General features: G+C 40.4%; 1 protein-coding gene across 4 annotated transcripts; it reads right to left on the reverse strand.

Annotated features, from left to right (window-relative positions):
* Positions 1-3,463: 3,463 nt before the first annotated feature.
* On the reverse strand, positions 3,464-20,375 carry NFYB (nuclear transcription factor Y subunit beta). 4 transcript variants are annotated; one of them, XM_082664969.1, is made up of 8 exons: positions 20,270-20,375; positions 17,610-17,696; positions 10,885-10,978; positions 9,338-9,468; positions 7,064-7,261; positions 5,757-5,838; positions 4,737-4,816; positions 3,464-3,913 (listed from the first exon to the last, which is right to left on the reverse strand). In XM_082664969.1, exons 3-8 carry the CDS (start codon positions 10,976-10,978, stop codon positions 3,881-3,883), a joined length of 618 nt encoding a protein of 205 aa, XP_082521095.1. In that variant the 5' UTR covers positions 17,610-17,696; positions 20,270-20,375; the 3' UTR covers positions 3,464-3,880. The 4 variants fall into 4 exon arrangements, with proteins under 4 accessions (XP_082521095.1, XP_082521096.1, XP_082521094.1 ...); XM_082664970.1 differs by lacking the exon at positions 20,270-20,375 and adding an exon at positions 19,160-19,637; XM_082664968.1 differs by lacking the exon at positions 20,270-20,375 and adding an exon at positions 19,146-19,637.
* Between the last annotated feature and the right edge of the window lie 4,315 nt (positions 20,376-24,690).

The following is a 24,690-nucleotide window of genomic DNA, read 5'->3' on the forward strand; positions in this document are numbered from 1 at the left end:
AAAATAATAAATTAAAAAAAAAATTTTTTTAATAAAATAGACTAGCTTTCAGTATAGATCTCATCCAGTATCACTTATTTGAGTGACTCAGAAGTTTATTTTTTTTGGCTTTTATTTATTTATTTACTTATTTTTTTTACATCTTCATTGGAGTATAATTGCTTTACAATGGTGTGTTAGTTTCTGCTTTATAACAGTGAATCAATTATACATATACATATGTTCCCATATCTCTTCCCTCTTGCGTCTCCCTCCCTCCCACCCTCCCTATCCCACCCCTCTAGGTGGTCACAAAGCACCGAGCTGATCTCCCTGTGCTATGCGGCTGCTTCCCACTAGCTATCTATTTTACGTTTGGTAGTATATATATGTCCATGCCACTCTCTCACTTTGTCACAGCTTACCCTTCCCCCTCCCCATATCCTCAAGTCCATTCTCTAGTAGGTCTGTGTCTTTATTCCCGTCTTAGCCCTAGGTTCTTCATGACATTTGCTTTTTCTTAGATTCCATATATATGTGTTAGCATACTATTTGTCTTTCTCTTTCTGACTTACTTCACTCTGTATGACAGACTCTAGGTCCATCCACCTCACTACAAATAACTCAATTTTGTTTCTTTTTATGGCTGAGTAATATTCCATTGTATATATGTGCCACATCTTCTTTATCCATTCATCCGATGATGGGCACTTAGGTTGTTTCCATCTCCGGGCTATTGTAAATAGAGCTGCAATGAACATTTTGGTACATGACTCTTTTTGAATTATGGTTTTCTCAGGGTATATGCCCAGTAGTGGGATTGCTGGGTCATATGGTAGTTCTATTTGTAGCTTTTTAAGGAACCTCCATACTGTTCTCCATAGTGGCTGTACCAATTCATATTCCCACCAGCAGTGCAAGAGTGTTCCCTTTTCTCCACACCCTCTCCAGCATTTACTGTTTCTAGATTTTTTGATGATGGTCATTCTGACCGGTGTGAGATGATATCATCTCATTGTAGTTTTGATTTGCATTTCTCTAATGATTAATGATGTTGAGTATTCTTTCATGTGTTTGTTGGCAAACTGTATATCTTCTTTGGAGAAATGTCTGTTTAGGTCTTCTGCCTCAGAAGTGTATTTTATCACATAAAGCAAGAAATATTGTCTTATTTTGGACTGCTGATAAAATAAGTTTCCCTAAGAGAAAATATATTTTCCAAAAATCTTGCACTGCAAGATTTCATTCTTGGTAAATGGTAGAAACTTTTTTTTTTTTTTCCTTTTTCAGGCCTAATTGATATGCAAGAAGGCATGTTTTTGAAGAAAGGAAAATACTGCATAGATAGTATACTATAAGAGGAAAAGATATACAAATAGCTTAAAACATCATCATACCCAAGCATATGACACTGGGAAGGTAGCAGTTAAAAAAATTTTCTCTGGACTAAAGCATCCCCGTTTATAACGAGGTAGTGAGGGGATAGATAGATAGATAGAAGCTAACTTAAGTCCCTTCTTCTATGACTTAATCACTGAAGCCCATTTCTGTCTTAGATACTCATAAAGCAACACATACAAAATTATTTTAAAAACTAACTTTTAGGTTATTGTAGGAGCTTATATACTTAAGTTCTGGGGGGGAGAAAACATGACATTCAGTACATGCAACATAGCCAGGTAAGAAGGCAGCACTACTTCTCACATGCATAAAAGGGGATTATGGACCTGACACGTGCAAATTGCCAATGTTCTTTCAGAGTATGAAGCCCGTATAATCCAAAATTGACCTAATTTTACATACTCTAAAGTTTTAGTACTAATAGCGAATTATTAAATTTAGAATTTTATTTTGGTATATACTGATATACATTTTAAAGTTGTCTAATTTTTTAATCTTGATTCTTATACATAGCTCAATCTTTAAACTTTAGAGAAAGAACCTGATAACCAAAGATCAAGTGCTTTTATCAGTTATATAATGACATACTGCCTGGATCAAATGGAAGCTATTTCAAAAATACAATTATATATGTATCAAAAGCCTTAAAATTTTGCATATCTGTTAAACCAACAATTCTACTAATAGAATTTATTTGAAGAAAACAGTCATGGATGTACACAAGATTCAATGAAGTGTCATTTATAACTGTGAAAAGATGTATATAGTCAAAATGTCCAATAGAAGATTAAATAAATTATGTTTCAGCCATACAACAGAATAATAAAGAAATAAAAGTAGAAGACTATGTAATGACCTGGGAAAGATGTTCACAATATATTAAGTGAAAAAAGCATGTTACAAAACAGTATGCAAGTATGAGCCCATTTTTATAAAAATATACATATTTAGCAAAGTAAAAGGACAAATCATATTTACCAAAATATTAACATTGGTTGTTTTTAACATAGTAGGATGATAGTTGGTTTTGCTTAACCACCCTTTTTTGCCCATTTGAATTTTCTGTAATGAAGATTATTTTTTAAATGGGAAGGTAGTGAGGGAGTTATTAACTTCAGATTATCCCAGTTGTGCCCGCAAAAGCTCCTTCTGGCAAAGTAAATGTTTCTGTCCAGCCTGTATCTAGGAAATTGCTTCTCCCTTATAATGTGAGTGTCCTTCCAAGATGACATTCACTCAAAGTGCCTTTTAGGCAAACTATACAAGAGCAATTGTTGATTTAAAAAAAATAATAAAGAGACTCAAGTTAGTTATCACCAAAAAGAATAGGTGAGAAAATACAAATCCTCACTCTAAAAAAGGAACAACCCAAGTACAATACTAGTAAATTATACAAAGTTACATTATCTAAATTTAGTTTATTGCAAAGATCAAGACAGCACACTAGAAGCTGGCGGTTTCCCTTTCGCACCATTCACAGCACTAACTCTGTTCTTCACTTCATTCACTCACCCATGCAAAAAAGCTCTGTATACACACAATGATGTCTGATATTTCTTGGTTCCCATAGCATAATAGGAAACTTGACATTTCAATTAAAAAGGTAAAATGAGGACATTTACCATCAGACTATGAAATTCCTCTTCTGGAAGAGGATACTATATAGTATTTGAAGATATGCCTTTGGAAAAATCATATACAAAATGAAAGGGGCACCATTTCAAGAGCACTAGGACTACATTAAACTTCAATGAATTCCAACACTCATAATAATGTAACTCAAAAACAAATCTAGTCTTAACAAAAGCTCCAATAAACTAAAACTATCTTAACAGGCACAATGAACAGTGTAAACACTGTTAACGGGCACCAGCTTGAATAGGGCCGACAATATTTGCTTCTGCATTCACACTTAATTTCTCAATTACATTTTTTTAAAAAAATGGTGCTGCTTAAGCTATGAATGTTTTACAAAAAAGTTAATAAATATGGCAAATGCTAAAAATCTAGCTAGGTTATCATGCAAAGTATTATATAACCAAGACAAACTCAAATTTATAATAAAGGCAACTTGCATTCAAAATGAACTCTACCCTTATTTTTTATTAAAAGGGCAAACATCATGAATTAACCCAGCTGCTTACTTGAATTATTACAAAAGTAACATGATTCAATATGAAAATAAGAAACTGTCTACAAATCTCTGACAGTAATAAACTGCAATATACAATGCATACAGGAGTCATACAGAGCAACAAACTCTCGTACAAAACAAAAATATTTTAATACCTTTAAAATCCAAATTTTTCTTTAAAATCATTCATGAAAAAGATTCTCAAGTCAGAATTAACACCTCAATTAGTCAAGCATTGGGAAGCTACATTACAACTATTTAATATACAAAGAGACATCTTTTCACCAGTCAGCTCCTTCTAATGTCTCTGTTCCGGAATCATACAGACTCAGTTCTCTACACTCTCCAGTCCATCATTTCTTCGGATCATGAAAACTGAATTTGTTGAACACCAGAAATCTAAGATTTGAAAATTTAAATTGAGCAGAATTAAAGAAAAAATAGTTTCCTGTATATTATAAACATTCAAAGAGTAAAAACAACAGACGATGAAAAATAAGTCTAGTTCCCACCCCAAATCTCCATTCTCTCTACCTAAGGAGCTACTTCAATAATTTGTGTATCTTTACAGAAATCTATGCAAATACATTCATTCCCTCAATATCCATGGGGGATTGGTTCCAAAATGCCCTGTGGATGCCAAAATGCACAGATGCTCAAGTCCTTTTCCTGTTTTCTTTTTTTTTTGCAGTACGCAGGCCTCTCACTGTTGTGGCCTCTCCCGTTGCGGAGCACAGGCTCCGGACGCGCAGGCCCAGCGGCCATGGCCCACGGGCCCAACCGCTCCGCGGCATGTAGGATCTCCCCAGACCGGGGCACGTACCCGTGTCCCCTGCATCGGCAGGCGGACTCTCAACCACTGCGCCACCAGGGAAGCCCGCTCAAGTCCTTTAATCGGCCTTCAGTATCCATGAGTTCTGCATCTGCAAATTCCATCTGCGATTCAACCAACCACAAACCACAGATCGGAAACATGATCCATGGCTGGTTGAATCCATGGGTGTGGAACTCGTGGATATGAAGGGTGAACTGTATGAACATCTGTGTACATATCTGTAACCATTAGAGAATACTATACACAGTTATATATTTTGAGAAAACAATTTTTAACAACCTTTATCAGATTCTTAATGTGTTGACGTTAACTACCTGTGATTAAAAAAAATTAATGAATATAATTTTTTTAATTATTTAAAGTATTAATAGAAAGAAGGTACTATACCTGTTGATATGATGTTGTGTAAACCATAACATTTTGTTGCTGACCATCTGCAGTTATTAAGCCAGCTGGTAACTGGTTAGCTAAAAGACAAAAAAAAAAGTTAAAGCAGGAAAAGAACTGCATCTGCTTTCTTGACCTGAACCTTAAGGTTGTGTGATTTTTTTCCATTTAAAAAAGTTCCCTAAAAATGCACATTTTTTTCCTATAGCATTTTTCAGTTTTCTTAAGTGTACTTTCGGTAATTAATTCCCCATGGGCATAAAAGACTGGATGGAGTTTCTGACTCATAAGTAGACCTACACTGTGAGGCCTGGTTGGGAGCAACACTTACATAACTAAGCAACATATATTTTAAATATGAGAAATATATATATACATATAAATTTTATATGAGAAATATAATCACCATAGGACCTTTTATTTCACCAACATGACACTCAATTTTTTTTTTTTTTGGGGGGTACGCGGGCCTCTCACTGTTGTGGCCTCTCCCGTTGCGGAGCACAGGCTCCGGACACGCAGGCTCAGCGGCCATGGCTCACGGGCCCAGCCGCGCCGCTGCATGTGGGATCTTCCCGGACCGGGGCACGAACCCGTGTCCCCTGCATCGGCAGGCGGACTCTCAACCACTGCGCCACCAGGGAAGCCCAACACTCAATTTTTAAGAAACCTTCAGTTCAAATTTATTTAAATCACAAGATTTTATATTATAAACAACAATTCTCAATACTCCTCTCATGTGAATCTTAAACCAAAAACTAGGGACTATGGAAATCCATTAGAACTATTGGTGAAAGATTATAATCTCTGCAGAATTAAAATTTATACGCTTATCCCTCACTGACTTCAAATATAAGGGCATGAACTAGTAAGAACTATTCAAAGTAGTGCTATGTCAAAACACTCAGTGCTAATATTCCAAAAGTTCTACTGCAGACATATAGAATTAATCACTGCCAACAATCTACATGACTCGTAAGAACGAATGTAGCTGCATAAATGTATCATAACACTGCTTACTAAATGCCTCCTCTGTAAGCTCTTCACTTAGTCCATCTGTAGCTGTGACTGCTCCACCAATTCCTTTCTCTCCTTTCATAGCCTGAGGAAGGGAAATCAAACAAGTAATCACTATATTCAAAACAACAACAACCTGTTTCCTAAATGAGAATGCTTACTTATTTCCTAAAATTAGGAGCTTCTATTATTACAAAATACAGAGTATTTATTAATGCTTCTGGTTAATAACATATGGAAAGGTCCTTCAAAATGCTGTTATATATGCAGTAGTCATCACAAGACAGTGTTAGTAATGACCTAGAAAATCTAAAATATTTATGAGTAAAAATAAAGTTATTCCACACTACATCAAAAGGAAAAGAGAAGTCTATTTACAGATGAAGTAGTCTGCAAAAACTGTAAATACCCAGCTTGCAGATCTACTACAAATGATCCAAGTTATCATTTAACTATACTTGCAGCTCTCGGCCAGCACTACAGCAGCCAGTTTGGAGTTTAAAATTCCTAAATCAAAATTACAATTTGGATCAGAGACCTCTAAGTTTCTGTCCACTCTCAGGTTCTAATGATGCTGAAGATTTGGAAAAGTTCTGTAAAGAATTTACACATTCTCTTCCTACTTTAGTCATTCTGTGCAGATATCACTAATTTAATGGGATTCTAACACTAGAGACATTAAGAAAGTATTTTGAAAGCAATGTGGATATGACACCCAAGTTGGAGTGTAGAAATAAATATGCTGATCTCAATTCATTTTCACAAAATTCATACCACATGCAAAGAAAAACCAAATAGGAAATGTAGAAGAATTCAATCAATAATAAGAAAAGGTTATAGTTATAATTCCCTTTTTCTTATCTAAAAGGCCGCAAGCTTTGAGATGCTACTTCTTTTAAATTAGTAACAATAACAGCATGTGCTAACATTATTGAGCACTCTGTATGTGCCAAGCCAAGGGCTGTACATGGATTATTTTACTTAGTCCTCTCAGTAACTCTGTGAGGTAGGTACTATTATTATTAGCCTCACTTTACAGACCAGGAAACCAAGGCCTAAAGTACTTAAACAGGCTGCCCAGGGTCACAGAGTTCAGCATCCAGATGGTCTAAATCCAGAGTCCATGCTCTTAATCATTACACAACTATGCTGCCATTAGTAATACAAAGGAAGAAAGAAAGGACTTCCTATTTAAGTTCAGTAATGTAAGTGATTACATACTTCTGAGAAATGATTAATACATTTAAAAAGTTAAAAGTGAATAGTGTATCTTATTTTCTTAAAAACATAATGGGAGACACTTTACTTACCTCTCTGAACTTCTGAAGGTATAATTTCAGAGGTTCTACATAACTGTCGAAGCCTAAGGTAGACATGGCAAAGAGAATATCTTCTCCATTGATTGTCTTCCGTTTCTCTTGATGGCATCTTTCACTTGCTTCAGATGTTATAAAGCTGATGAACTCACTTACACATTCTTGAACACATTCTTTGGCATCTTTTGCAATCTGAAGAGAAAAATCATAGGTAAATCTGCAGGGAATATAACCACCACTTTCCTAAAAACCTGCAAAAATAAAAGGCTATTCAGAAGAATATAAATTTCAGTTTATGACTGTTAACCTTTAACCTTCAAAATGTATGCTGCTAACAGTGACGTAACATATGCTATTAAAATTGCAACCCTCATTGAGTGAGACTGAAAACTTAAATACAAATGAGAGAAGCCTTGACAACTGTTCACACAAAACAGAATTTAGGTTTAAAAGCAACTACTGGATGACCCTACCACCCCATAAAAATGAAAACTCTTACAAACCAAGTGCCCCAAGAAAATCAGTCCTGTTATGTCTGGAGTGTACTGTGGGCTAGACTTAGGTACCGCTTCTCTGCCCTGGCATTTCCACCAGTGAGGACACCAGAAAGTTTTTAAAAACAAACTGAAAACTAAATTCACTGTAAGGCTTACAAGGGAGTGAAATAATGACATCTGGTGACATTTTTATTAATAAAGATACAAAGTGTCCGGAATACGTTTTGAGTTTATGAAAAAGCCTACCAAAAGAAGCACACACCTGCCATCTCATTATAAAGACAACTCTTCACTTAGTGGTCTACGGTTTGAAAGTGAAACTCTAATAGATTAAATCATGCAATTCCAAAGCCACTTCTAACAGGAATGACAAAATCCTCTGCTGAAACATACTGTCTTTCACCTCCATGCCTATTTTACATCCTGGTGAAAAGTAACAAGAGTTACTGCATAAATGCAGTCAAACAAGATAATATAACCTGAGCTAGATACATAACTTTAGATGTTCCAGCAGCTATGCTAAAAAAAAAAAAAAAAAAAAAAGGTGAAATTAATTTCAATATATTTTGCTTAACCTAGTAAATCTAAAATATTATCATTTAAACACAGGATTCCATTTAAAAATTGAGATATTTTAAATACTGTAAATCAACTATACTTCAATTAAAAAAACATTTTAAAATTGAGATCTCTTTATCCTTTCTTTTATACTAAGCCTTCAAAATCTGGGGTATGTTTTACATTTACAGCACATCTCAGTTCATTCGGCCAACATTTCAAGTGCTCAATAACCACATGTGGCTAATGGCCACAGTACCAGGCAGCACAGGTCTAGCATAGTAAGCAATTATCAGCAGTTGTGCTTTTTTCCCCTTAAAACATAAGGAGGACCACTCAAATTGGAACTTCTAGGCTTCGTGATATATTTTAATAATGTATTTCTTTGTAAGCTTTATTACTTTCATAAGTATTTTCAAAGCTACAATAAAATGAGAGAAACCTTATTATGCAATACAAAACAATATACAAAGTGTGGACTTTAGTTCAGACCAAGTGATAAGTAGAGTGACAGTGAGTTTTTAAAAGCTGTTATAAGTAACTGTATATACAGTTATTTCTCCACAAGACAAAACTACTTTAAAAGATCATGCCAGTTGAATTAAATGTATGTTACTATTTTTAACTATAGAGAAAGTTTCCAAACATACAGATTTGGGGGGAAAATCCTTACTACATCCATCAGCCCAACATGGTCCAATTTTGCTGCAACATTACGGAAGTTACAACTTCATATGCCCAAAACCTGATAGTTCTGACAATGCACTTTTTTTTTTTTTTTTTTTGCGGTACGCAAGCCTCTCACTGTTGTGGCCTCTCCCGTTGCAGAGCACAGGCTCCGGATGCGCAGGCTCAGCGGCCATGGCTCACGGGCCCAGCCGCTCCGCAGCATGTGGGATCTTCCCAGACTGGGGCACGAACCCGCATGCAGGTTCGGCAGGCGGACTCCCAACCACTGCACCACCAGGGAAGCCCACAATGCACCTATTTTTAAAACGATTCTTAATTCTGTTTCATCTGCTTCCAGCAAGTGGGGAGCAGGAGCGCCGCTCAGCAACCAAGTGTGTACAGCTGAGATGTGTGTTTTGCTGAAAGGGTGAATGACTGAAATCAACAGCTAACTATATTCATGAAATATGTGTTCATGTAGTTTTACATGCCCTCCTCCCCACCCCTGAAAAACAAAACCCAGTTAAATTCTCCTCAGCATTACCTTTCCCGTTTGAGGTATGGCATTTTTCATTATCCTTGCAACATTTGCAATTGGAAGATATATATCTTGTTCTCTAAAACTTTCTTTTGAACCATTTGTGTCTTCATGATCATTCATGCTGTCCTCAGTATCTAAGTAAAAATAACAGGTTTATAGCTTCTCATAATTTTTCCTTCAAGATAGAGAAGACTACCTCAGACAATCTAAGATAAGAAACATTCTGGTTCATTTTCTAATCGTTTTTAGGGATTAGGACAGCAGTTCTTTTCACAATTTTCTCAGGGCCATAACTGAGCCTCCTCATTAATTTCAAACCCACTGCCTCGAATACTCTTATCCTCAACTCTGCCTACTAAGTCCTACCTACCCACTCTCCAAAAAGCTCAAATACATCTCCACAGCACCTTCAGAAGTGATCTCTCCTTTCACAAAATATCTCAAACAAGTGCTTCTTTGTGTCTCTTCTCTAACACATTTTATAATCCTTATTTCTCATTCCCCCTCTTAGATTTTTGCTACCTGAGGCCAGGGATCAGCTTTGTGTCCTTCCTAGGACTTGGTACAGCACCTCCAACAGAGGAGGTGCTCATAAATTATCTGTTACATAACTTAGCTATAAAATAGAAGAGACTGTGATCTATGGCTCCATGCATATAACAAGATTAAAAGGGTGTGTGTTTATCCAAAGCCAAGTTTATATAGAATGGAAAAACTGGACTTGAATATTACTAACCCAATTGGATTACCACTAATGTAGTAATAGTTTATGAACAAAGCTATAGCAGTAATCCAATGTTCTTACAGAAAGTAAATTTTTAGATATAACTGAAGCTTTCATAGTACAAATAATATCCTTTTATGATTAAATGCAGTATCTTGTAAGTAAACTTCCCACTCTTTTATTAATATATGTATTAAATAAGAAAGGTACTTAAGTTGATTCAGTTTACATTTTTACATGTTTAAAATGATGTTATCAAAATTAACTTGTTTGAATATCTGTTTTAGGATGGAATAAATAATCACCTACCCCCAACTGCCTTCTACAAAAATATATCTTAGTGTTTTTTAATCTTACACATCAGAATGCCACAAAAGCAAATTATTTGATAGGCCAACATAATACTGCCATTCTACTACAAGTTAAAACTTAATATTGAATAAAAACCAAAACTAAGTCTGTTCATAAGTACCAGAAATATAATAGCTAGCAACCACCCTCTAAAGAACTACTCAGTTTATCAATTGAGTAAGAATTCGCCATATTTAATACTTAAGTAGGAAATCAATAACAAATCATTAAAGAAACTGTACCAGCTTTAAAAAGGCATACTTTTATAGAATTATTTTCTAAAACCCATCATTCTTTTGAAGACTATTTCTAATAAAAATAGCAAAGTATACCTTTTTAGACTATCACTAAACTGTGACACAGAGTGCTAATTTTCCTGTAAAGACAAAAGTAACATAGAACATCACATCAATAAAATTTGCACTTTCTAATTTGTTCCTACTTGTGAATTTGTTTCTAATTGTGTCTTTCTTACCATCATGAGGCTGTATAACATAATGACTTCCTCCAATATAGTCTGCAGAAATTCCTAGTTGAGAAGCATCTGTGGTGGAACTGTCACCATCCATCTATGAGGAAAAAAAGCTTTCAATAATCTTCAATAAAACTTGTCTAAAAACTACATAATAGATTCAGTGCTCATAAATTGTCATAGGATGAGTCAGTTAAATTTTTCATAGCCTTAAGCTTACTAAAAGAAAACATATTTCTTGATTTGGAAACCTTTTGATAATTTGCCAATGATTCAAGATTCCCTATTCACCCTCTATTAAGTGATAAGCCTACGACCAACGGGGAAACAAAACAAGGAAATGAATTTAAAACACACACGTCTTTCTTTTCAGTTGCATAATCATCAAATATAGTATAGGCAACCCTGACTTACAACCTAATTTATCTCTGTAATGGCAAGCAAAGCCAAAATCAGCTTAGTAGTTAGCCACCTGGATATATCCAGCCCGTTCAGCTCTCCTGCTAAAGCCAGATATTCCTACACGAACTTTATTGCTCTCGCTGCAAACTTTCTTTGCTATCTCACAGAAGTTCCACAAGAGACAATATCCTGGTTAAAACTGTTGTTTGGTATAAGAAGCATATGGATTCCTTGCACAATTCTGTACCCATGCAACCTAAAAGTACACCCACATTTTGAACAAGCTCATCACCCCTAATTCTAGTCAAAGGTTAATTTTCTCTTCCCCCACCCTCAGACTTTTGACTCGTTAAGGAAAAAAGAAAAGGAGGGGTCAGGGAGATTGGAGATCTGCATATAAAAATAGGAAAATGATAACCACAGACAAAAATGAGAGTTAAAATGACTTTTGGTTTTTTTTGCTGTACGCAGGCCTCTCACTGCTGTGGCCTCTCCCTTGCGGAGCACAGGCTCTGGACGCGCAGGCTCAGCGGCCATGGCTCACGGGCCCAGCCGCTCCGCGGCATGTGGGATATTCCCGGACCAGGGTACGAACCCCTGTCCCCTGCATTGGCCGGCGGACTCTCAACCACTGCGCCACCAGGGAAGCCCTAAAATGACTATTTTAAAAGAACCCTGGGAGTTCCCTGGTGGTCTAGTGGTTAGGATTTCACGCTTTCACTGCTGTGGGTTAGGGAACTGAGATTCCCTGAAGCCACACGGCGCAGCCAAAATAAAAATAAAACCCTGCTTAATTTTACTCAGAGGTAAATGATTTCTAAGAGAGAAAATCTGGGCGGGGGTGCGGGGCGGGGATGGACCCATAAGCCCTGAACTGTCTCCATTCCAATATGGCAAATCCTGGAAGTCTTTCTGCTTTGCAAATAATACTATTCAGAACAATAAGGGACTGGCTAATTGTGGCTGGAAAAATTTTGAATGCATTATCTGAATAAAAAGCATAGCAAAAATTAAGTGTAATTTACATATGCTTTCAGGCCAAATCAAGAAGAGACAGTTGATGCTAAATGTTTATCAAGGCCCAGGACCCAGCACAAACTTAGTGTTATTAACCGCAATATCTGAGTCCTTATGTAACACCTCTTCCTTTCCATCTCTGTTGGATTTTTATCTAATACTAAAATACCAGGCTAGTTTCCAAGTCTTCAATAACATGGCATTTCTTTGATGCATCTGTTGACTGTGGTATCTAATTTAACTGTAAATACAGATACATTTCCATAATTTATATAGCTGTTTTAAGGGGATAGAGAATAGAATTCACTTACTTTAATAATTTGTGAAAGTACAGGGTACCTATTTATGATGCTTCTTAGTGCCCTCTAAGAGAAGGTAAACAGCAGTCAGTGAGCTCTGATTTAGAGTCTTATTGATCCCTGAAAACAAGCATCCCTACCGGTTAAATGTATTTCTATATAAAATGGAAATAATAATTTCACCTTCCCCATCTTAAACAGCTAATATATGTATGAAGCATTTTCCAAATATAAAATGCTATTTTGATCCTAAAATGCTATAAAGATACTAGGAGAGTTGTCTTTAATAGATATGATGATGGATTTATTAGCCATGAAAGAGAGGTCAATTAGGATAGCTGTGAATGGATTAGTTTTTACAATGCCCTAGGGGAGATCAAGGTGCAGGAGACAGGACCAAAGTGGTTAAAAGCCTACAACTAAGAAACAAATACAGTTTGTTTTTTTGGGAAGGGGGGTTGGAGGCAGTTACAGAAATCCTTTGCTAAATCAATGTCCACAGGATAGCCTGAGTCTTTTTAAATTAGCTGATGAGCAAGACCCTGTTGTAATAACCATGATCTGAGAGATTAATTTATAGATATAATGTAAAAAAAGTGTTAAAAGCAAAAAGTTTAACTCACATTATCTTGTCATGCACTGGAATTAGCAGCAAGATTATCACCTGGATTAAGAACATTAGCCTCTAAACCTCAGTCTTCTAAAAATTACTTCTGAAAGTATTTCATAGAGTTGTTGGAATTAAATAAAGACTAGAAACCTGCTAAGGACAGAGTCTGGCACATAGTGTACTCAGATGTCAGATCTCACCCTCCCTCCTTTGAAGATAAGCCACATGTCATCTGCTTAGCTGTATGCGTCTTTGGTTCTGCAAGTTTTAGCTTTTCTGTCATTTCACCACTCCTGTCTTCCTCTCTTCTTTCTACCATTAAAATCCTGCCCCATACTTTAATCCCAGTGTTCACCCATCCTCCTGAAATCTGATTTACCCTATTCTGTAAGCCAAAAATCAGTGTTCCCATCTTGGAATCCCCAAGGCTCTTAGAATCTTCCATTCAACAAGCTGGCCGCATCTTTGATGCTTACAATATGCTAGCTATCCTCCTATATATATATAAGAAATGAGGGGGGTAACTTCCTAGATACATCCCAAAGGCTTTTTCTAGGTCTAAAACTTCCTATTAAAATTCACAATTGTAGATTGTAAGCCAGTGAACAAATATTTACCGAGTAAGCACCCTGTATTTATCAAGTCTGTGCTATGTGCCGACAACGTCACAGGTCAACAACAAAGACAAGGTCTCTGTCCTCATCTTGCAGAGAAGACAAATGTTACGTAAACTGGGGTCAGGGGGACGGGGTGGGGAGCACAGCCTATTAGTATTTCCAAGGCACAGGCTCTGGAATCAGATCACCTGGTTTGAATTCCCTGCAACTTACTGGCAAGTGGGACGAGAATAGTACTTACCATGTAAAGACATACCATAGTACGATAGGAGTACTCAGTAAATGTTATATATAGTTATTAAATAATGACAAATAATTAACTAATTGCTAGTGCCCAGTGCTAAGGAAAATAAAGATGTTTTGTTATATGCTTCGGGAGTTTATTCCATAAGGAACCTCACTAGTCTAAAAGAGTCAAGGAAGGCCGTATTAAGAAAATGACGTTTAAACTGAGACTGAAAAATGAACAGCAATCAGTCAAAGAAAGATGGGACGAGAATGTTCCAGGCAAAGGAAACTGAGAAACAGTACTGGTGGGCTGATGAGCTAGTAGAGGCTGGGTCAAGCAGTATCTTGTGGACAAGAGTAAAGCAAAGAAGAGTTTTAGCAGAAGAATGCAAATCAGATTTCTTTTTAAAAACATCACTCTGGCTACAGTCCAGTGTAGAAAGTGAAGTGGAGGGGAGTAAGAATGGCGGCAGAAGTCCAGTAAGGACTGTAATGCTGCATTTAGGGCATGAGTTCAGGAAAGATGATGAACATTCCCAGTATCAACAGGACAGCAGCACTGGACAGCAGAAGCAGAGACTACAGAGCTTTTTCGTTGGTAAAATCAACAGACTTGGTGGCTGACTGAATAAGAGCTGGAGGAAGAACCAAGGATAATGCTGGGATTCTTACAGCTGGGGAGACAGATGGCTTTCACCAAAGAATGCAAAAGGAAGGGAACAGGAGTGCTAGGAGGATGCAAAGAGCCTAGCTGAAGTTGGTGACCATAAATGTTTAGTGGAATCGATATGTCCAGCTGTGATACTTACAAGCCTGGTAAGAACAGAGACCCTGAAGTGTTGAATTCCATCCAGACAACAAAGAGGAAAGAGCATGTAGAATAATGACGAGAATGGGTAAAATGATCAATCATTAGCTCCAAGGGAACTGAGAAATATGGACAAAGAGTAGTTAAAGCCCATTAAATTAACTTTATTGACTATTCTAAGTATTTAGTTTAACCGATAATATTGTTCTCTAAAATATTATGCGAGATAAATGGTCAGCTGTCTAAGCTAGTAAATTTTATTCTATAATTTTTTGATGTAGCGGTATCTTAACTATACTAATAATCTGTTGCACAAATGCGATAAGTAGTGCCCTCTTCAATATGTTTAACATTTTTGAGCACTTTCTAAATACCTTATGCAATGTTCATGACTCCATGAAGCAGGTGAGAAAATTGAGGTTATGTGAGGCTAACGACTTGCCAAAGGTGGCAACCTAAATGAGACCGAAGTCCAGAGTCTCAGATGCGAAGTACTTTATAGTACTTGTTCCTGATAGTTTTTCAAATAGTCCTTAAGCCTACGTCTTTAATTTGTCCTCTAAATTCTGAGTCTACTGATTGTATATTAAAAATCTTCAAAGATGCTTCTCAAGCAAGGACAATATTAACTTCCCCATTTTCAAAATGAAATTGCTATGAGAAGTGAAGGTATGGTATAAAAAGCACTTAGCAGGGCTTCCCTGGTGGCGCAGTGGTTGAGAGTCCGCCTGCCGATGCAGGGGACACGGGTTCGTGCCCCGGTCCGGGAAGATCCCACATGCCGCAGAGCGGCTGGGCCCGTGGGCCATGGCCGCTGAGCCTGCGCGTCCGGAGCCTGTGCTCCGCAACGGGAGAGGCCACAGCAGTGAGAGGTCCACGTACCGCAACAACAACAACAAAAAAGCACTTAGCAAAGTACATGATACACAGTAAGAACTCAGCAAATGTACCCTAGTATTATTACTGTCCCTTCAAATACAGTTCTCATATTCTTCCCAGGCATAAAAAGTTTTCTCTCTTACATGACCCCTTTTACCTGTTCTGTGGATCAATTCCTTTTTATCTCTTTGAGGATAAGAAATAATACAAAGATTCCTCATCTCTAGTACCAGCTTCTTCATTCTTCCTTAAACATGCTTAGTCTCCCTAACACACCAAGTACATATAGACACATACAAGCTTAATTCTGCTCCACACTCTGTCTGGCTTATCCTCACCCTGACAGTCCTTACACACCTCTTCAGTCCTACTGAAACTCTGTGACATGTGCTTTTCCATCCCAACATGATACTGAAACTGCTCTCAAAAGTTGCCAAAGATTGTGCCTTCAACCTACTTGACTGTTCTTTGTAGTGCTGGCCACTGCTGACCCCACATTTATGCTTGGAATTCTCTTCTCCCTTGATTTCCAAAGCAATATTCTTTCCTTCCCACATCCTACTTGTTAGTTTTAACCAACAATCGTTTTCTCTTTCTTCCCTTACTTTCTTAATAAACTCATTAAATATCATTTCTATGCTCATAAGTCCTACATCTACAACTATATCATGACTGCCACTCAAGCAAGCCAGGCCTGTAGAATATGCCTGATATCCCACCACTGCAAACTTAAGATACCGGAAAATGAAAGTCACCTCCCCCATCCCCTGCAAGGAGGCAATGGATAAGAACTCCTTCTGAACTGCTGCAATTCCATTGTTAATAATGCCATCTCTCTACGTACCCTTCCAGGCTAATTATACCAGTGTCATCTTAGGTTCTTCCACCTCCTCCAAGATCTACCTAATCTGTTTAAATGTTTTCTGGATATGCCCTTCCTTTTCTACTTACACTGGATTACTATCCAACCTACCTGGGTACATGTAGTTTTAAGACCAATCTCACTGAAACATTGCTTCTATAGCTCTTGAACCTATAATGGTTCTAAAAGTCTTCCGCATCAAATCCAAACCATTTCATGGCTTTACATGAGAGGTTCCCCTACTTAACCTAACTAAACTGGTTTCCAACTCTATCTTCAGGGCTGATTTTTTTTAAAAAACCTTATTTAGGGACCACCAGGTTCTTTTGTTCTTGTTTTTGTTCTTCTGTTTTAGGAGTGAGGCAATCATGTCTCAAGGAAGTTGTGACATGCCTGATGTTACAGATGTAGTATCAGATTCAAGATTAAGTATCCAGACAGGTCACGTGGCATCTCTTCACTGGATTATCCTGTGAAATCCCCACCTGGACCATGCAGATCTACTGCCCAGCCACTAAACATAAGTCACTCACCCCTACCTTCAGGCTTTTGCTTATGGTGACAGCCTGCACCTATCCAACCCCACTCATCCTTCAAGGCTCAGTTCGAACCCTGCAGGCTCCCTCCATGACATTCCCAACTACCAAGCCCACCACACCTCTCTTTTCACTTGTGCTACCCTTAGAACCAGCATTTTCTGTTCCACACATAACTTGCCTCTAAGTATTCAATTTGACTAAAGCCCTACCAGCTAAACAGATAGCCTCTTGAGAGCTGGGATGGCTTTTTACCCTGTAGCCTGGACAACTCTTAAGGACCCAGAGGAAACACTTAATATATGCAAGTCCCTAGAAAGAAGAAAGCAACAGGAATGAGGAGAGGTACTGTCTGGCCTTGAAAGGCATTCATTCTATCAGGAATCTCCAATATAAATCAGTTACAATTTTGTTTCCAGCTAATTACAGTTCAAATCAAATTAACAACCAAAATGATAAAACATACTTACTGTCAAGAAATACTTTGAGAACCGTGTTGTCAGTGGTACTCAAGAACACCTGCCTAAAAAGGTGTCTAATCTCTGCCCAATTCCAACCTAGAAGATAAACATCTATTAGTAGTAAAAAAGTTAGCCTATAGGCTTTCTTCCTAGTAAAATTTAAAAAGGCACATATAATTTTACCTACTATTCTTATTTAATGGAGTGCATGGCTAAAAAATGGTGCAAAAAGCAAGCACCCAATAAATGTTTGTTAAATTGGAAGATATATTTTGGAGAACTTACAAAAAAGTTAATGCCATCGGGGGGAGGTATTGCTTTTCCAACATAACCCTATATTTAGTCATGTTCATCATAAATATTCATCACAACACACCAAATTATGTAATATGCAAGAGACCAAAAATCATGTTAACATATCTAAACTATTTAAAATATCGACACCCAGACACGAACACCCCAGTTATCAACGTAATTTTTTGGTGATGATTTTCTTATTGTTTTAGAGTGCGATTTAGAGTCCAAAAGCTCAAAAGGCGAGACAAATTTACCTCAGAGTATAACGCTTTTAAATATCTCAGATTATAGCGGGAAGAAGATACATGTTGCCCAGAGAACAACACAATTAAGACCTTTATCATTTTAAGGTACCACCATTTTGGACTCAAATTGCATCTCAATAGAACTTCCTTCTCACCTTAAGGCATAAATAGCCGAATAAACTAGCATCTATAACAATGTTACAATCTCCCTTTCTCATTTGCTTTTCCTTTTCTCGAGTGAAACGATTAAATGGAGAGTGGGGGGAAAAAAACATACCCTTTCAGTGTTAATTTTTAAAAGAAGAAAAAAATACCGATACACATTCAAGCATGAAATCTAGTAAATGGCAGAAAAAATTATAACCACTGAATTGAATTTTAAAATGCCATTACAAGGGTCCAGGCAGCAAAGACTGGCTGACATTGCCCACTGTGTTATAATCTTAAAAGGAATTTCTAATTTCTTTCCAAATATCGTCCTCTTCCTAGCCCAAAGCTGCCCGGAAAATTCCTTCCTTGTAGCTATAAGTGTTATTTTTTAAAGGGTGTCTCTGGGGGGGTAAAAAATCCTCAGAATCCTTAAAATATAGAAGCTGTAGATATTTATGTATTTTTGCTGGGGAAAGGGGTGCCACACCTCACCACACTCACCCAAATAGTTGAGTCGGTATATATTTAGATTCGGTATATCAAAGAAAAACACTATCACCTCATATGGTATATATTTTCTTAAAGGCAGGTTATGATATATATGAAAGCTCAAGGGAATGCATACATCTGTTTAATGTTTAAAGAAATGCAAATTTGTATCCAAGAAAAGCAGTAGACCCTTCCTTCCTCCACCCTCCATTCTTTGGCATCAAAACCAGAGTTTTGCATCAATATAATCCTTAAATTAAAAACTACAGCAGCAGTGTGAGGAAGGAATAATTGCCTTTTAAGGTATTTGGGTTAAACTTTCAATACTTTACAAATAAAATCCCTATTTGTTAATGCCACTTACATTGATCGGTTTACCTCATCACTTTATATTGCTGATTAGTTTCCATAGAAGAAAGCCGAAACCATCCCAGTGATTCGTGGCACGAACCGTGGAGTCCATGCAGGTTAGTGGGATACTATTTTTTTTTAAAGGTCATACGCTACCTAACCTTGCTTAAATCATCTCATTAGAGTACTTCGGTCGAGATTACGACTTGTGGGTCCTCTAATTCTTTGTTCTCGGAGACTACTACTCCTAAAGCCTGACATATCCTCCCCGCCTCCCACCCAAGATTAAAACCTTAGTCCAATCCGTAAGGCTTCCTTCCCACCTTCGGGGCAAGTCCAGGGACCGCAAGCCGCCAGATGGCTGCATTCTTTACGCGCAAACCAGACTGCGGGGAAACCAAATCCATTCCTTCCTCCCGGGGACCTCGCTTCCTCCCCACGAAGGTGCGCGGACTGGCCCCGGCCCCACGGCCCGCCCGGCCGACCTGTCAGTCCCGCCCGCGCGGCGAGGACGCCCCTGGCGCGCATCCCCCCGACTCGCCCGGCCCGGGCCCGCGCCCAACGCCCGCCCGCCGCGCGGCGCTCGGGGTGCCGGGGCAGACAAAGCGGCCCGGTCCCGCCGTGCCTCCGCGGACCGGCGGGCGGAAGAGGGGCGCTCCCCGGGGACCCCCGCACGGCGGCCAGGCCCAGGGGGCAGGATCAGGGCCGGAGGTCCTGGCTGCGTCCCCCCGTCCCCCGGCCGGCTCTCCGCACAAAATGGAGCCGGCCGGGACGCCGCCGAGAGCGGGGCCCGACGGTGCCCCGGCGCCCCCTCCTCGGCCTCGGGCCCGGCGCTCTGCGGCGGCGGCGAGCAGGGGGCGGCCTGGCCCGCGTCCCGCCGCTCCTCGGCCCCGCGCACAAAGAGCCGCGCAGCGGCCCCGCGCTCGCTCCTCGGCCGGGCCCGCAGCGGGACAGGCCTCGCAGGCGCCCGCCCGGCCCCGGCTCCGGCCCGGGCGGGAGGGCGGGCGGGAGGGAGGCGAGTGCCCCCGGCCGCGGCGGCGTTGGCGGCGGGGACGGCGCCGGGAGGAGACGGACATTTCATTCGAGCTAAAGTGGAGTCGGTTTAGGAGCGATCATTGGCCGAAGCGAGACACAAACCTCCAATGCAGCCCTGGTTGGCTCCCGTCTCCAATCGGCTGTTTGGTTGGACAGAAAATGGCTGCGAAGGAACCAGTCCCAGCGCGGAGCTCCGCTTCCAGGACTCGGCCTTCCCTCCCTCCGCCGCGGGCCGCTTCCCTCGGCGCGACACCCTCCCTCCGCGCCTCCCGCGTGCCCGCCCGGCGCGGCCCCGCCCCGGCCCCGGCCCCGCCTTCGGCCCCGCCCCGTGCGCCGAGCGGCTGCAGCTGTGCCAGCCTGCAGAGCGGGCTGGGGGCAGCTGCCGTTAGGTGCTGTGAGTAGGTGCTGCGGATAGGTCCTGCGGGGCACGGCGGAGCCGGCCAGCGGCCTTCTTGCTCGGCGGGGGATTCCAGGGACCGGGACTTAGGCGCGCTTCTGCTAAGGTCTGTGCGGACTTGCTTCCTGCGATGTTTTCCCCGGACCTTGCGAAGCGTGATTTCTCAGCCTTCCCTCTCTTTTCAATCGCCTCCTTCCACCAAGTGCAAGTGTCTCATCCGCCTGCCTGAGTGCAGCCTGCCTGCGCCTCGATTTTTAAGATGGGGAAACCAAGGGCAGAAGCTGTCGTCCAGGGCAACACCCGAACTGCAGGGTGGAGTTGAACGGCGATTGTCTCCTGGGACGCTTTCAGTACCTCGTGTTGGCCTTGTGTCCCTGTTAATGTGGCCACATGCACAACGCTCCTTCTCACTCGGCCGCTGAGCTCCGGTATTCGTTTTTCAGATTCCATCTGAAGTTGCAATACTCTCCTTCAGGTTTAACAAGCTGGTCAGTCCAGGCAGCCTTCACGCCAGCTTAAAATGTTGCATATGCTGCCCCCCACCCGCATAGTATTTGCAACATGACGTGGCTTTTCCCAACCAGATGACATTTGGGCTGCAAGAATGCATGGCCCATTCTTGCCTCGGTGCAGCCAAGCTCCCTCGCTGTCTTTCCCTGAGTCCAGTCTGGTTCGGACTTCCCTGGTCTGTGACCATCAGAGATGGGCCGTGGACCAGACACCACTCACTGCAAAGGGGGCAGGATTTTTGCAACCGGGGCCGGGAATCATGTTCCCTTTACTTCCACTAAACAAGTGGCCCGGTGCCACATTAAACTTTCCAGCTTTAATCACGTAAAAATATGTAGACATGTTTTATTTATAAAGCTCCTACTGTTTCTCTGCATATTTTCACATTTCCGGAGCAAATAAGGAAGCAAAGACGAATGAAAGCCTCCAATTATTCCAAGAGGAGTGAGTAGCAATACCACCCTGGGATCAGACAACCTGATCTGAATGCCAGCTCCCCCTCTTACTGGCATGTGACCCTGGCCAAGGTTCTTGACCTCTCCGTGACAGTTTCCTCACCTCTACAATGGGAGTAATACTGGCTACTTCTTAGGATTGTTTGGAATTCACTTAGAGTAAATGTACAGAGAAAGCCCTAAGAAAAGTTGGCCCATTAGCTTAAATTGGCTTATTACCTTTGTATCACATGAATTTCAATCTCCATCAAACTTTTAAAAACTGTTATTTGCAGAAAAGAAATAATGTTGGCCTGTGTTTAACTCCTCCCTTTCTCTACCACTACCCATAAAGTGGAGTTTTAGGAGTGAAATGATGTACTCAAAGGCAGGAAATGTAAAAAAGGAAGTAGTAGAACTGGAAGAAGTATGACAAATCCACACAATGGATGATGAATCAAAAGATGCAAAGATAACTGACGACTTTCCCTGCATTAATAGGGTTTTATTTCAGTGCCATTGATCTAATAATCTACATGCTTAATTTCGAGTCAACAAAGGATTGTTCAGCCCCTACTGTCTACCAGTCACTGTGCTAGGAGCCTCAGGGCTACAGAGGTAAATAAGGCACTCTCCTTACCCTGGAAGCTGACTCTAGGAGACTGGAGACCCAGTCCACACCCCTCTGCAGTTGAATCCCAGTTAACCTGCCATGACAACCTATGTTCTCTGTGCCTTTAATACCTGTGTTCAGGAGTCCCCCAATAAACATTAACCATTTTTCATGATGACATGGTGAAAGAGAGGGATGTGGATCACAATTTAATGTCTTGGAAAAGACATTCTCTAGACTAATCTAGACTTTGTATTAAAGGTCAAAGGATAGGTGATTGTCTTTTTTCCCCTCCCTAATCCGTACACCACAGCTGCCCCTTAATTTATACCACTATATATGAGTCATAATTCAGCAAACATCAAAACAGAATCCCCAGCACAATGAAGACTTCTCAGTTGGATTTTACTTTATTACTTTAATGAGGCCTCACTTCATAAATTCCCCTGATGACAGTGTCTGTTATAGTATTGTCTCCGTTTCCAACTTCCTAGTCTACTCTTGCCCCTATCCTCTCCATCCATTCTCTGCCCTGAAGGCCTGGAAGGATAGGGCTTCAGCTTCCCTCTCCCACCCCAGCTATGCCTGTCACCACTGCCCCACCTCACCAGCTTCTAGACCCACTGGAGGTTTTCCCTGACCCCTGACCTCTTTAAAAGCCCCACCCTATAATGTCATCCACTCATAATAATAAGTATTATTATGTTCGCTCCAATATACTTAACCTCATTGGATTGTCTTGGTTGGTTGTTGTCTATCAATATATCCAAAATAGGAGCACTTCTCATTGCATCTCCTCTCAGCAGGGCAACTGCAGTGATCTCCAAACTTGTCCCCCTGCTTCCGCCCCGGCCTACACAGCAGCCAGACTCATCCCCCGAAAACAGAAGTCAGATGCTGTCACCCCTCTGCTCAGAAATCCTCCAGTACCTCCCCATTCTCCTCAGAGTAAAAGACAAAAGACTTTACAGTAGTCTTGCAAGCAGAGAGTGACAAGGTTGTTCATTCCAAGTTGAACAAAGGAAAAGATTAATCGTTTTCTGGCCATGAAACAAGCAACCACCAGAATCTTTTTTAATCAATCTATGACAACCTCCCAATCAGTGACAACCCCTGACTTCAGAAAGTTAGCCAATGAGCCATAGCCACACTCCAGTAATCCTGCTTTCTTCTCTAAAGGTCAATTCGTCTCTGAACAGTCCAGCTTCTAAAAGTGCCAGTCTCTGAACCCCACACTTCCTGAAACACTATATAAGACCAAAGACTTCTCTGTTCAGAGATACTCTGCCTTATAATACAGCTGTCCTTTGCTTAGCAAGAAATATATTCTGCACTTTTTGTTTCTTTCAGACATGAAGATCAGACAAGGCCCTATGGCATCTACAATCTTATTTCCTCTCCACTCCCCCTCTAACTTCATATCCTATTTTCTCCTTTGCTCACTCCACTTCCTTTTGTCCTTATTTCTGGCAGGAATGCTCCTGCCTCAGGGCCTTTGCATTTGCTATTCCATCCGCGTAGCACATTCTTCCTTCTGATATCCACAGAGCTCACTCTCTCACCTCCTTCCGTTTCTTACACCAACCTGATCACTTATCTAAAAATTGCAATTCCAGTTCCCTACCCCCACTTTCCCTTAACTGCTTTATTATTATTATTATTTTTAGTAACACTTATCACCTTCTGACATACTGTAGAGCTTCCTTATTTATTTTGTTTATGTTTTGTGTCTCTTCCTGCTAGAATGTAAGCTCTATGAGGACAAGGAGTTTTGCTGTTTGGTTCACCCATGCATCCCAAGCACATAGTAGCGTATTCAAAAAATATTTGTTGAATGAATGGATGGATTTCTTTTTTTTTTTTTTTTTTTTGCTGTACGCAGGCCTCTCACTGTTGTGGCCTCTCCCATTGCGGAGCACAGGCTCCGGATGCGCAGGCTCAGCGGCCATGGCTCACGGGCCCAGCCGCTCCACGGCATGTGGGATCTTCCTGGACTGGGGCACGAACCCGTGTCCCCTGCGTCGGCAGGCGGACTCTCAACCACTGCGCCACCAGGGAAGCCCCGAATGAATGGATTTTTAACATTTCAACTTATTACAATATACACTCCTTGAGTGCAAAGACCTTGTGTTCACTGCTGTATAATCAGGACCTGGAACAGTGTCTGCACATAGTAGGGGCTCCGTAAATACGTAAGGAATGAATTCATGAGCAGGCATTGGATAACACTGTACAGGTGGTCCCCGACCTAAAAGTTTCCACTTATGATTTTTCAACTTTGCAATGGTACAAAAGCAATATACAGTCAGTAGAAATTGTACTTCAAATTTTGAGGGGTTTTTTTGTTGTTTTTTTGTTTTTTGTTTTGGCCATGTGGCTCTCCTGATCTTAGTTCCCTGACCAGGGATCGAACCCATGCCCCCTGCAATGGAAGCGTGGAGCCCTAAACACTGGACCACTAGGGAATTCCCCAAATTTTGAGTTTTGATCATTTCCCAGGCTGATGATATTTGGTGTAATACTCTCAGGATGCTGGGCAGTGGTAGCAAGCCACAGCTCCCAGTCAGCC

This window comes from Grampus griseus (genome assembly GCF_964374135.1).
Source record: "Grampus griseus genome assembly, chromosome: 11".
In the NCBI taxonomy this organism is placed as follows: domain Eukaryota; kingdom Metazoa; phylum Chordata; class Mammalia; order Artiodactyla; family Delphinidae; genus Grampus; species Grampus griseus.

What these genes read in the sequence shown, in the direction of transcription:
- NFYB (XM_082664969.1), bottom strand. Translation starts at nt 10,978, where the DNA reads ATGGATGGTGACAGTTCCACCACAGATGCTTCTCAACTAGGAATTTCT. An exon ending in CCATACCTCAAACGGGAAAG is followed by an intron (nt 7,262 to 9,337) that starts GTAATGCTGAGG and finishes TTTTCTCTTCAG; the next exon opens with ATTGCAAAAGATGCCAAAGA. An exon ending in GCTTACAGAGGAGGCATTTA is followed by an intron (nt 4,817 to 5,756) that starts GTAAGCAGTGTT and finishes TTTGTCTTTTAG; the next exon opens with CTAACCAGTTACCAGCTGGC.